Here is a 14601-nt window from a genome sequence, read left to right as displayed (position 1 = left end):
GCCATCTTTACATTAGTTTTCTTGGCCTCTGGTTGTTTGGCAATATATAACTTATCAGTTAAATTTTAATATTTCTTTGTAGATGTTTCTTCTTTTCTTTATGATTAGTTTTGAATATTTCTCATTGTCTTTGCCCATAGTATACTTAAGGATGGGTTTATTTTTATTCTTATTTGGAACTCTGCATCTTCATTTTAAGGATTTCCTTTAACTAAATTCTGGAAACTCCGTTCATTGCCTCTTCAAATATTAGTTCCTCTTTCCCCATTCTTTCTCTTCTCTCATTCAAAATGCCTATTAATACTTCGAATATTCTCATTTTACACTCCAGGCTTCTTAACTTCTCATCTTCATTCTGTCATTCTAGGCGACTTTTTAGTTTTCCACGGATGTAACTTTTAGTCCTCTCACTTGAGCTTCATTTAATTTTCAGTTTGTTACATGCATTGTTTTAAATGTTTTTTAATTTAAAAAGTTTTTTTTTGGTTCCTCAAAAAAACTACACACCTCTCCTTGACCCCTGCTCCCAGATTGTTTTTTAAAATTATGATCTCCTTTCCTTTTTATCTTTGTACTATAGATTGTTCTATTACAAGAGTAGTAAAACTGTGGGTCACATCTGGCCCAAGCCTATGTTTGTACAACCCATGAACTAAGAATGATTTTTAAATTTTTAAAAGGTATTACAAAAATAAATGAAGAATATTTGACAGGGATCAAGTGTAGCCTGCAAAGCCTAAAATATGTACTTTTTTTTTAACTTTTTTTTTTTTTAACAGAAAAAGTTTGTCAACCTTTATTCTATTGTCGCCACTTCTTGGTTTGATAATCCTTCTGGTTTTTGCATCTACTCATTCTGCTTTATGAGTGAATGTGTATGTGTATGTGTATGTGTGTGTATGGCTTATAATTTTTTATTGTGCATTCATCTTTAGTGTGGGTCATGAAAGGTTAGGATCCCCACAAAAGAGGAACTATGTTGTAATTCTGAGGTCTTTGGGTATGGTGCATACTGCAATCTCTGCAATAGGAACCATACTGGGAAAGAGTCAGCAGAGACTGAGCTAAGGGTTGGGATTAACTGATTACTTGGCCATGGAGACTTGGTCTCAGCAGCCAGGAGGAATGTCCAGGGTTTCTGCTAAGTCCAGGATTCTCATCTAAATCCCTAAGGTTGGTCTGCAGAACACATTATCAGGGCACTGGCATCTGGACTGGCCAGAATGACAGTTGATTGAGTATTTAGTAACCAAGCAGGGGTCTAACAACTTTGGGGAAATCTGACAACATGTAACAGCACCCCTGCCAGCTGCTGTGTACTTTAGATGTAGCATGAAGCAGATATTCAATAACGATCTAGTGAGTGAATGGATAAAGAAATGAAAATCAAGTTCACACTTTGGGTACTGGTAAGTATAAGGGGGGCTAGACTACTAACCAGATAGGAAGAATGGAGAGATACCTCTAGTAGTTGTTTTGCTGATTCCCTTTAAGTTTTCTACATAAACAACTATATCATCTGCAAATCAAGGCATTTTTACTCCCTTTCTGATCTTTATGCCTTTTGTTTCTTTTTCTTGCCTTATTACAATGACTGGAACCTCTAGTATATTGCTGAATAACAGTGATAAAAGCAGACATCATTGCCTTGTTCCTGATCTTAGGGAGAACAATTCAGTGTTTAACAATTAAGTTTGATGTTAATCGTAGGTTTTTTGTTGATGCACTTTATATCTGGGGACTGATAATTAAATTCGGAGGCTTGATCAGATTCAGGTTTAATTTTTTTCAGTGGGAGTCAAGACTCCAAATATGTAATTTTATCAAGAGATATGTGATACATGGTTGTATCTTTTTGTAATATTAACATCCATTGATGATTGTCACCTATTTCAATTATTAAATTATAGGTTACAAATGGTAATTTTCTGATCCTGTTAATTTCCTCTTTATTTATTAGCTGGGATAATTCTATGGAGAGAATTTTTCTTCATAAACTTTTTGGTTACCCTGCTATATAGTTCTATAGGAACAGAGAAATCCTTCATGATTTTTTTCCCCATTTATCAGTTTTCAGAATAGTGACTTGTCTCATATCATCCTCCAAAGGTAAAAAAACGCTTTTTAAAATGTAAGTTGTGAATTCATTATATGTTTCAATCCATTCAATTGTCATTTTTATTGATGCTGTATAATTGTGTGCTCTTCTAAGTTCTTTTAGATCTTGGTATTTAACTTTTCCTCAAGGTTTGTTGTTAGGTCTTTATTCTATGTATAATCCATGTTTTCTGCCAAGATCGGAGAACATAAATATAGTCTTACTTGCATGAATAAGGACAAAAGGAGAATATAATGAAAAGCTTTTTTCTAATATCTGCGAATAAAGAATGGAACTGTTTGCCTTTGAATTACACTTCAGTTACATGGCATCATATTCTAAGAAACTGTGGAATTTTGTGGGTAAAACCACAAACTTTTCTTTGATTGGAACCTGCAGGAGAACAAGCTTTTGGTGTCAAGGCTCTTATGTTAGAGGTGATATATGTCAGAATAGAAGTCATAATTTAAAAAGTTTCTTGGTAAAAATCAATCATTGGAAAACCTTGCATATTCCTGTGTAACAACATAGGAAAAAGTCTCTCTGACATATATTGTGTATTTTGATGTAATGTTAACTTTATGTGGTTTAGCTGTTTGACTTGAGGTGTGTGTATGTAACCTTTTGAACACTCATTTAGCTTATAATATGTCAATTTCCTAACAATTATTATTGTTCTAAAGTATAACATTTCACTGTTCAACATCAAATATGTATACAAAGGGAATTAAAATTTATGGAGTTTCATGAGCTTAAAACAATGTCTCTACATAGTAAATGTCAAAAATGCTTTTTTTTCAATTAGCTTTATTGTCATTTCCCCCTGATTATAAAAATGATATTGCAAAAATTTAACAAACTAAGGATCACCATAATTGTGCCTATAAAGTTATACGTTAAATTACATATCTAGATCTTCCTCTAAGTATAGATATATTTAGATCTTGAAGTGTATTTATATTTACACTTTACCAAAAAGTACAGGGGAATTCTTTCAGGAAAAATGGCAGATGATTTTTTAAAAACTTTGATATTTTTCGAATGGTTGTATTTGGGGCATCGAGCATATATTGTATATGTACACTTAATGTACACATATGTGTATATGCATATATGCATGAATATATAGAGAGAGGAGAAGAGGAGGAGGGAGGAAGGGAGAGAAGTCTACATATGAAGCGAAAATTTCTAAAGTGAAAGGTACCAACATGGTGTAACAATTACAGATAATGTTTTTAAGTGAATTTTGTTGTTAGTGCCTAATGTCTATTATAGTACGTACTAGCTAAATGGAGAACTGTGCGTCATAGCAGTTTGTGCTGGTTAAATTTCATGAATTTAAGAATTTTAAGGCATTATTTGAAAGAGGTTATTTCATTTAATAATCTTAGTCCATATTCTTTGTGATTGCTAATAACCTCCCTTCACATGTGTGTGTATGTGTGCACGTAAAATAATGACATGAAAAAAAGTTACTTTGTCCCTGGTCCTGTTGGGGAATCTGAGTGGATCTGGAGATGATTCTTATTTTACTGTGTTTTTTCATTTGTTTTGTTGTGTGTGTTTTGTTTGTTTGTTTGTTTTTGTTTTTGTTTTTTTGGCTATACTTTATAGTCTCAGTAAGTGCTCAGACTATACCCTATACTTTTATATGAATTAATGGAGGACTTGATTTTCTAATGAACTAGCAGAACACCTTTGGCAGTTTTCTTTCTTTCTTTCTTTCTTTCTTTTAAGAGATGGGAAGCAGAAGTTCATTTGAGGGAGAAATCATTTTGAATGGAAAATGTTTTTAAAAAGATACCTTATAAAGGTCTTTTATATTTACCATTCTCATTTGGGTAAGATGACATTGTCATTTTAATAGTGAAATTGATTTTTTATATAAAAAGCATCCCAAGCAGCATTTGCTGTTTTAAAAAATGCTTACTCCTCCAGTGTTTGTCAAAGTAGCTTCTTCATATTTTTTACTTAAGAAAAAAATGAAAAGAAAAAAACCCCAAAAATTTCTTCAGAAATGTTTTATTTAAATTTACTAGCTTATAAATTAAATTTCCTTTGTCTACATTTTTGCAAGCAGTTTCTACTTTTAACAAGTAGAGACCGTAATAAAATTCTAGGCAGTGCTCATCATCACCATGCCTACCTTTTCTTAGTGTGTCCGAACAGTACAAATTCACCTCAGGGTGTTAGAATGTGCTCTTTCTTTAGAAGGACAGAGAGTATTCACCCCTGAAAGCAATGTAAAGTACTATAAGAAGGTGAGAAAGGTGCTATTTTATTAAGTCCACTTTATAGCTGTTGATGTATAATAGACATTTCGCTGAAAAGTGAATTGGGAGACATTCAGATGCGCTCTGGCTGGCTAGATTTTCCCATGCTCCCAGGTGTGTGAGGTGCCAAAGGGAAATGGGAGACAAAGGCAATTGAATGTAAACAAATAAATTATAAAACAGAGTTTCTTGTAGTTATTCAACCATAGAAATGAGACAGAACCCTAAGAGACTTTTAGGTAGGGAATCTAAATTCCTATATTATGTAAATCATTTCTGTGAAAAAGGGTTTTCTTTCATTTTATTTTTTGTTTCCTTTCTCGATTAGACAGTCATGTGTTTCTTTAGTTTCTATCAAATCTCATTATTAAAATTACTAGATTGCTCCTACGAATCATTTCATTCATCACTGAATTATTCTCCAGCACAACTACTTCTTAGCTGTGCATAAGGGTGTTTTTATGCTCATAAGACAAGCAGAATATTTAGTACTACTTTTTCTCAACCATTTTTTGGTTTTCTTGAATTTCTAGGCTGTGGGGAGCATCTTGTACGCACCATACTGGCTAGAGAATGTTCACACGCTTTACAAGCTGAAGATGCTCATCAAGCTCTGTTGGAGACTATGCAAAACAAGTTTATCAGTAAGTATAATATTAAGAAAATTGCATCCTTCTAAATATAGATTGCTTCACTGAGCTGTGTGCTCCGTGAGTCAGGTACCACATTTGTATCACTAGACCGAGGTCCAGGGCCTAGCGTAGACTTAGGCCCTCATTAATATTGGTCGTGAAAAGAATTCCATCACGGTAGCTACTACAGCATGAAATTTGCATGTAACTAATCTAATGCCCAAAATATGAGGCTTTGTCTAAGATTCGAGCGATAAACATTAGAATAAAATTTTACTAAAACAAAATTCAAGGGACAACTCCCTTTAAAAGTTTTTAAGTACAATTTGACTCTTTTTTTTTTTTAAGAGTCAGTGTTTTTAAATTTAATATTCATGAATCCAGTACTGTCATGTACAGTTGTATAGAGTTGAATTGAAATCCTGCTAGACTTTCATTTGCCAAGCCATTAAAGGGTTAAAACTATTTGACAGTCTGATTTTCCCATCATTTAACATTAAGCTTACCACCATGCAAAGAAATATAAAGCATAGTTAAATATAAGTTAGGGTAATTAGCTATGAACATATAAGTTAGAGAAAAAATATCACAGGGTTAATCTGGGGATGTATGTCCACTTAGAGAATTAAGACAACAGGATATAATAAGGTGCTAATTATGTGATGAGGACAATACAGACAACTGTGTAGGAAGAAGTCATCCCAAAAGGACTGATGGAAGATGGGGTCTTAAAACTGGCCCTAGGAGGCTCTGGGATTAGTGGGGAGAGGGGAAAGAGAGGAACATGAACACAGGCCTGACAATGAGATTAGGCATAGTGAGGGCTAGACACCTGCATAACTCTTACCTGGAGGGATGTGTTCCCGATGTGGGGGAGGGCTGGATTGGCCAGGTGAGGCCAGGTCACAGGGGGCCTTAAAATCTCAGTGTGGGTCATATTTGATGTGATATAAAGGAGAAAACTTTTATTCTTAAGTTGACAAATAAAATGGTGTTTTAGGGGAGGGTTATAGAGTAGAGCTAAAGTTGTCCAAGACCATCTTTATAGGAGAGAGACATTAAGGGCTGAGAATGGTCCAGGGGATAGAGAGGAAATCTTGGTTCGAGGGAGGTATCAGTGGAGAAAGTAGAAATATCAGTAGACTTCAATTTTGAGATTAGGAAGATGTAGCCCTCTAGGTCCATTTAGGAGATAGAAACCATACATTAGGTTAACCAAGGAAAATTTAATATGAAGAGGTGTTAACTTTGATGAAAGAGTTTGACGTAGGGAAACTGTATGTGGTAATGTGGTACTCTAGAACTGAGAGAAAGGGTTCAAGGAAGGACATACTTGGAAGGAGCTCATACTGTGTTGGAGAAGGTGTAGTGTGGCCACCTCACAGTAGAGAGTTCACTAGTTTGGCCAGGCTGGGACTGGTCTGGAGGTGCTGGGAGAACAATAGGCCATACTCTGGATACAGGGAGCAGATAATCAGTACTTTGTGGCTGAGTGTGCAGTGGGAGATTGGTACTGGCGGGGGCAGAGGACACAGAGGTCTTCAGAGCACATAGGCCACAGAGGGCTTGCAGAAGGACTGACTGCTTGGTATTTGACACATGGGGCTGCATGCAGACAGTGCAGGGCTTTGTCAAGGTAGTCCTCACAGGCGGTGGTGTGTAGCCACTGGGAGCCTCTGGTTTCTATGTTGAGAGGGCTGTTATCAGGTTATTGTCAAGCCCAGACTGCAAGGTCACAGATGGACTGAATTCTGGGTCTGGGTCTGGGTCTGGGGCAGACTACCAAATATCTTCACACCACACTGCCTCTCCTCCCCAGCACATGCTGGAAATTTCAGGAAGAGTGCCTATTTTTAACTCTGTTCATGTTCTCTAACTCATTTTAATGCCCAACTCTTTCTTTGCCTTCATTTTGCTAGTGCCCTCCATATAAACCTAGTCTCTTGTTACATGGCACTTTAAATTTGTTTCCCCTTCCATCTCTACTGAGTGGTATCTAGATTCCAGGGAGCTTCCGTGTCACTGCAGGAGGGACCATCTGATTTATGGTTATCCTCTTCCCACTGTTGGTTTCTACTGAGATGGGACTTGCCCTTCACCTACCTGTGAGTTTGTGGCCTCTGTTGTTGTTGAATTCATTATGGTGTTCATGGTCTTATTGTAGCCTCTGACTTCCTCAGTACTGATAGCACATGCTAGTGGCATCAAGTGATCTGAAAACTTGGAATAACCAGTGGGACTGTCAAGTCCTCATGGCCCAAGCATATCAAGTTACTATTTCTACTTTACTCTTACTGGCCTAAGGGTAGCATAGGAATGGAGGATTTCCCTACCTGGCTTTCTGTCTCTAGGTCTCATCTATTCTTGATCCTCCAAATCTTGCTAGGGCTTTTTTCTTGTCTCTTCTTTTTGTTCTACCCCCACCAACATGGGAAGAGGGACAGAAACACATTTAAATGGTCATTTTTTTTTCTTCCAGTTTCTCCACAAATGTCCAGGTGTCCAATCTCACCTCTACCTCAGCCCTTTGTTTAGGGTACTGGTGGAAACCTGGCTAAGCAAGGGTTGCTCCAAACTATTTATTTCACCATTTAGGCTTATTTCTCAAACACATTTTATTCCAAAGCTCTCTCCTTACAATTTTCAAAAGTCCACTTAGAAGCTCAGCTAGATAAGCACACAAATGATGGGATAAGTGAAGATTTCATGGATGGGGATAAAAGAGTGAATTTCACTATTGTTCAAGCCTTTAATACGTATCATACCCTGTTAGGAAATGTTTTTAGGGAAGAGAAAGAATGAAAAACAAATTATGGGAAAGAAAGAACTGGATTTAATCTGAAGGAAGAACAAAGAAAATTTTCAAAATAAAGTGATTTTGTACAGGTGCTTTCTTACAGTTATTTGAACTGAGGTTATGAAAACATAAATAATGGTGCTAACTATATGCATGTTAATAAGAATTGCCCAATGGCAAAATGTGAACTGAGAAAGAAGTTAGATACAAAACTTTAAGGTCTACCTCTAGTGATTTTCCAGAAAAAAGTTGATTACATTCACATTACTACATCCCCAAATATATCAGAATCAGACTTGTTATTGTTCTTTTAACAATGACCATTAATAAGTACAGTTTTTAAGGAAAACCAAATTTTTGGCCTTAATTGCATGTCATTTATATAATTTGTTATTAGTTGTACAGCTATATAGATGCATTCTAGGAACATTAGGGAAGGAATGGTAAGATACTCACTAGGAGTTAAATTTCTGGGAACCCTGTGGTGGGTGGATAATCATGTCACATTAACTTTCCGTTTGTTGTGAATGACCTGAACCACTGTACTGAATCTAAAACAACGGATTGATTCACTAGCTAGCTCTACGTCTCCAGACTTGGGTCCATGCTGAGAAGTTCCTGAACACCACTTCTTTTTCTTCTATTGCTTTATTGTACTTTCCTCTTTAAAACTACTCAGAGAGTTGGGCTGCAGTATTTCATTTGCCACTAGATCTTATTACGTAATGCACAGTGAACCCCAACTGAAATATTCCAGACTCATGGAAAGGAGTGAGAAACTTCAGAGCTCATCTTCTTACCTGCTCATTTAATAGTTAAAGAAACTCAGTTTATAAGAGCCCAGTGACTTGTCAAAAGTCACCTGCTTGGACAGTGGATGTTGGTTCTGCAAGATCACAAGATCACATTGCCTTTTTTTTTTTTTTTTTTTTTTTTTTTTAAGTAAAATGGATATGAAGTACAGAAAAACAATGTCCTGGGACTTAGGACACCTAGGTTCTATTCTCTACTCTATGTCTGACTTACTGAATGTAGCAAGTTACTTAAGCTATTTTTTTTAAAAACAACAAAAACCCCACCAAAAAAAAACAAAAAAATAAGAACATTAAAAAGAGACAGTTCTAAATTCCTTCACCATGCTAAGTTTTAAGAATTCTGTACTGGATCCAACCATGTTTAATCAGGTAATGTGGAAACGGGACTAGAAAATAAAGATTTTCAGGAATCACTTGAGAAATTTCAGGAACCACAGATGATATTTACAATGTAGTTAGAATGAAAGAAATTGAATTTACCAGAGACCTAGACCAGGAATGAGAAGGTTGTGTTGTTGCCTCTTTTAATGCACTGTCAGTGAAATCAGTTGTTTGCTTCAGGATAAGTCTCTTTGTTTTCAAATTCTCATGTGAGAAATGAGGGGGCAGATCTAGATGGTCCTTAAAATCCCTTCTAGCTCCAAAGTTCTATTTGATCCTTGGTTTAATCCACACTCCAATTTTAACTATTTGTATTGTACAGTTGTAAATCATATTAGTCCTTAATTGAAATTATAAATTAAAACTGTTAATGTTGGATCCCAAGTTCCTATTTGAAGTGATCTGATGGAAATCCTTTCTGGCAATGACTGCAGTAAATTATCAACCACTTTTGGTTTTATGGAAAGATTTATGGAAAGGATATTCTTCCTTTCTTCTTTCTTTGTTTATTTTTAAAAAGATTTGCTTGAATAATATATCTAGAGTATTTCATTGCAATATATGCACGGAAAGATTTTATAAAATAATCAAGACCGATACCATCTTTCCATTTACTCTAAGTCCCATTTCTCTTGCCAGATAGAACCACTGCTGACAATTTGGTGTATGTTTTTACAGTTTTATTTTTTTCTCTCTTTCACTCTTTCTCTTGCTCACTCTTGCTTGTGTGTGGGCACCCTTCTGTCATCATTTTAAATAATTATAGAGAAGAGATTTCTAATACATTGTTTTGCAACAGACTTTTCATTTAATGTGTCTTGGCACTCTTAGTATGTCAGTAAATATAAATCTATAGCTGGATATTCTGTGCTTTCATAATATTTTCATGCCCCTACTGAGAAAGATTCAATTTGTCTTTAATTTTTGTGTATATCATTTTACCATGTGTGAATACCTATTTCTTTATACTCAAATTTAGCATTTTGATACTGTTTTCTCTTCTTTTGTAGCATATCACTTATACTTCTTTTTAAAAACATTTTTAGTGGTTGCCCTAGAGTTTGCAATATACATTTACAATACTATACTACTTCATGGGCAGTGCAAGTACCTTATAATAAAATATTATTATGTCATTCATTCTTGCATGATATCTACTTTTTCTCTTAGAGACCTTAGCATGTTAATCATGCATACATCAGCATACATACACACACACATACACATAATATCAGATACATTGTTGGTATTATGATTTTGAACAATTTGTTATCTGATCAGTTAAAAATAAAAATAAAAGTTTATTTAACTTCACTTATTCCTTCTGTATTGCTCTTCCTTAATGGAGGTCTGAGCTCTGGCTTATACCACTTTCCTTCTCTCTGAAGAATTTCTTCTACATTTCTTGCAAGGCGGGTCTACTGGCAACAAATACTCACAATGTTTGTCTGAAAAGGTCATTATTTCTTCTTCGCTTTTTAAAAAAATATATATATATTTATTTAAATTAGTTTCAAGTATACAGTACATTGGTTAGACATATATATAATTCATAAAACGATCCCCTTAATTGCTCCCTCCCTCCCCTGGCCCTCCACCTAGCCATCATATTAATGCTAACTGCTTTTCTTCTGCATGTTACCCTCCCTGTGACCCACTATCAACTACTAATTTGTACTTCTTTAACTTTTCACCCCATTCTCCCAGTCCCCCGCCCCCCATCCGTCACCAAATTGCCCACTATGTTTTTGAGTCTATTTTTGATTAGTTCTTTTTGTTTCTTAGATTCTGTAGCCTAAAAAATATTCACTTTTGAAAGATGATTTTTTTAGGCTACAGAATTCAAGTTCGATGGTTTTTTTCTCTTGACACTAAATATTTCACTTCACTCTCTTCTTGCTTCCATGATTTCTGAGATGTCATTCTCATCCCACTCCTCTGGTAAGGTATTTTTTCCTCTGGCTTATTTCAATATTTCTTTCTTTGTTTTTGATTTTCCGCACTTTGAATATGATTTGCCTAGGTGCAGTTTTGGGGCATTTATCTTGCTTAGTGTTCTCTGAGCTTCCTAGATCTGTGGTTTGATATCTGACATTAATTTGCAGGAACTTTCAGTCGTTATTGCAAGTCTCTTTTTTCCTTGATTTTTCAGTTTTAGAAGTTTCTATTGAGATGTGAAACTCATAATTTTTTTTCTCAGCCATGTTCAGTCTAATAATGAGCACATCAAGGACATTCTTTACTTCTGCTACAGTGTTTTTGGTCTCTAGCATTTCTTTTTAATTCTTTTTTGGAATTCCCATCCCTCTGCTTATATATCCATCTGTTCTTGCATGATATCTACTTTTTCTCTTAGAGACCTTAGCATGTTAATCATAATTGTTTTAAATTTTCTGTCAGATAGTTCCAACATACCTGTCGTATCTTAATCCGGTTCTGATGCTTACTCTTTCTCTTCAAACTTTGCTTTTTGCCTTTTAGTATACTTTGTAATTTTTTTCTTGATAGCTTCACATGATGTACTAGGTAAAAGGAACTGAGGTATGTAGGTCTTTAGTAATATAGTAGTAAGATGCAGGGAGGGGGAAACATTTCATAGTTCTATGATTAGGTCTCAAATTTTTAGTAAGCTTATATGTCTGAGCTGTGAATTTCACAAGTACCTCTTAGTTTTGCACTCTGTCCTCTTCCTACATGTGGAAGGTTAGAGCTGGCTGGAGTTGAGTATTTTCTGGTGAGGTTAAGCTCTGATAGAGTAGTTTCTCTTGAGGGTAGGCCTTATTAACAAGAAGAGGATGCTCTTTTGTATTTATAAAAGGTTCTTTTTTTCCTTTCCCCACTGCAAGCACAGGGCAGTTTTTCCCCCAATCTTTACTGTGAGAACCTGGTAGATTTCCAGGAGATAAAAGTCACAAAAGTATGCCACACTGTCCTTACTCACTGGAGTTTTTAACTCACAGGCTTACCCACACTGAGACTCCAACAGTTCTTCAATTATAGTTCTGGTTTTCCTACCCAACATTAGTTCCTGTGGGGGTTTCTGCTTTGGTAACTTGTGATTTTTCTGTATCTCCAATTTGAGGGTATTTGTTTATGTAGTGACCTCATTTCTCTGACAGATCTAAAAAGAGTTTTGATTTTTAAGTTCATTCCCCTTTTTACTTTTTAGAGCGGTGACTTCCAAGCTCTTTACATGCTGAACCAAAAACCGGAAGTCCCCCGTACACTCTTTTGCAATAGTTATTATCAAATTTTTAAAAATATCCAGAATCATGGATTAAAAAGTGGTTTCCAGCTTTATTTCATCTTTTTCTTATGATTGAGGTAGGCCATACATAACTTGGCTTTTTGTATTAATCTGCGAATTTTCTGTTCATAGCTTTTGACAATTTTTCTGTTGTATTATTTGAGTGATTTCTTTTTAATTGACATTTAGCTCTTATTAATGGTACAGTTACCTTGAATGAAAGATTATAAAATGGCATAGCAGTAACCATCTGTGCAGAATTTTAAAATAACCTTGTCTTTTTCTGAGTGGTGGTATGTTTGATATCTGTGACCTTCTAGACTAATAAGGGATTTTTTAAAAGTGATTTTACACTTACGTTGAAATAATTTTTTTTTATGTACTTTTTAAAAGTTATCAGTGACATTAAAGTTTTTTTTCTTTTTCTGCAATTTGGAACAAATTCTAAAATTATCTTAAATGTAGGGTTCTTTAAAAATCTATTTTTGATCAACGAGACTTTCATGTAATAGAATGAATAGAGTAAAATTGAAAGACATTCGAAGATCTGAACTGTTTTTGTTTCCACTTGAATTACTATTATGCCAAGATCCAGAGCTTTGGTTTGACTTAATATAGGAAGCATAAAAGAGAGTAACCAATTCGTGCATTTTTTTTTAAATCCCACTGTTCATGTAACATATAAAACCCATAAAAATGGGCACTGTAAAAATAGTGCCGTAATAATACTTCATGGTAACCAACTGATTACAGACTGAATGCTTAGTTGAATAGGGAAAAGAAATAAATAGATTTCCTTTTTAGTTGTGCTTTTTAAGTGATTACATACACACACACACACACACACACTCGCACACATGCACACACACACACATACCCACAAGCCCTTACGATTGAGATGTGACTTTTTCTATTCATGGTTATTTTTGGACGAACTTGGTTTCATGAATTATTCTTTTTTCATGCAAACTGTAGCTGCACGTGTGGTATGTGAACTTCAGAGTGGCATTATAACTTTCTGCTTAGTTCTCAACAAATAATGTCACAGAACATTTTTTAATTGGTTCTGCTCACTACTAAATATAATGGCTAATTATATTTATATCTATAAAAATCAAATATCCCTTTTCTTCTCTTTGAATTTCTAAGCTAATTTATTAGTATTATCAATACGCAGTCTATGTGACTATTGTTGAAAAATTCTATGTGGTATTAGTATTATAAAAAAAGTGGTTTTGTTCTGTGTTCTTTTATTTCTGTGGGGACTGTTCTTACATTATTATTGACATCATAGGTTTATTGTCAAATACAGAATGCTATCAATAATTGATGTTGAAAGTAGTTCACTCTTGTGATTTTTTGCCAAATTGAGAAGTTGTATTCAATAAATGTTTTCTTTTAATGACCAAATAAAACCACAATAATTCGTGAACATTAGCCTTCATAGGAAGAACAAAAGTACATTGTAATTATATATTTTTAACTTCTTATCTGAAATTATCAATTATGTTTCATGAGTTTCTTTATAGTTTAGAAAACTTTAAAAATATACTGTTCTCTAGTGCATTTTGGATTTTTACAAGACTTTTCTCCATTTTCTTTATAAATGTTTCTCTTTTTCAAACACTAAAATACGTTTCCTTTGCAGCTATCTGAAACTTGAGGGACTCCTAAGAGAATTTATTCTTTTTATCTATTAAAAAATCAAAGATGTTTCTCCATAATTATTATAAACACTGTGTTATTTATCCTGGTGTACTCACATGTCCAAATTGCAAAATAAGGAAAACAATAATTTAAGCATCCCCTAGAGTACTAATTCTCAAGCTCTGTGCTTTTATACTTTCAGAATTTTTACCTTCTTTTTATTTAACAAATATTCATTGAAAGCTGTGTATGTACTTTGCTAGCTGTTGTGAGAGATTCACAGATAAATCAAGCAAAACAGTCTTGCTATTGAGGAATTTGGATTCTAGGAGAAGAAAAATGGCAAATGCACAATAAATAAAATACAAGATGTAATAAGTACTATACTAAAGTTCAGGAAATATAGTGACTTCCATTTCTGGCAATTTTGTGAAATGGCGATCCTAGAACCTTCTGATTGCAAATAGTCTAATAATGCTGAAGAAAATACTAATAGCAAAAAGCTATTTCAAATATGAATTCAAAATAAAACCTCAGGTTAAAATAAAATACACATTAAAGAGAGATACTATTAGAGAGAGTATGTCAACAGGAATTTACCCAGACTATCAGAGACTTTAGATATTAAAAATCACTAGATAGAAAATATGAAAAAAGTATGTTTTTGACATTGATTTTTTAAAAATAGGTATAATCATTTTGGCAAAATTT

The 14601-nt window shown here is 34.4% G+C and overlaps 1 protein-coding gene across 6 annotated transcripts in view; it reads left to right on the top strand.

Moving 5' to 3' along the window:
- TASP1 (taspase 1) overlaps positions 1-14601 on the top strand; it is a 221796-nt gene that overhangs the window by 137444 nt on the left and 69751 nt on the right. For all 6 annotated transcript variants that reach the window (XR_004953653.1, XM_036229670.1, XM_036229672.1 and 3 more), the window contains one exon: positions 4905-5015. Coding sequence is in view for 5 of the 6 variants with exons in the window: in XM_036229670.1 (XP_036085563.1) it covers positions 4905-5015 (111 nt within the window). In the remaining variant the exon portion in view is untranslated. The remainder of the gene's footprint in view (positions 1-4904; positions 5016-14601) is intronic.

Source organism: Rousettus aegyptiacus, unplaced genomic scaffold, assembly GCF_014176215.1.
Source record: "Rousettus aegyptiacus isolate mRouAeg1 unplaced genomic scaffold, mRouAeg1.p scaffold_m13_p_12, whole genome shotgun sequence".
NCBI lineage: Eukaryota > Metazoa > Chordata > Mammalia > Chiroptera > Pteropodidae > Rousettus > Rousettus aegyptiacus.
This window is presented reverse-complemented; position numbering and strand designations above follow the sequence as displayed.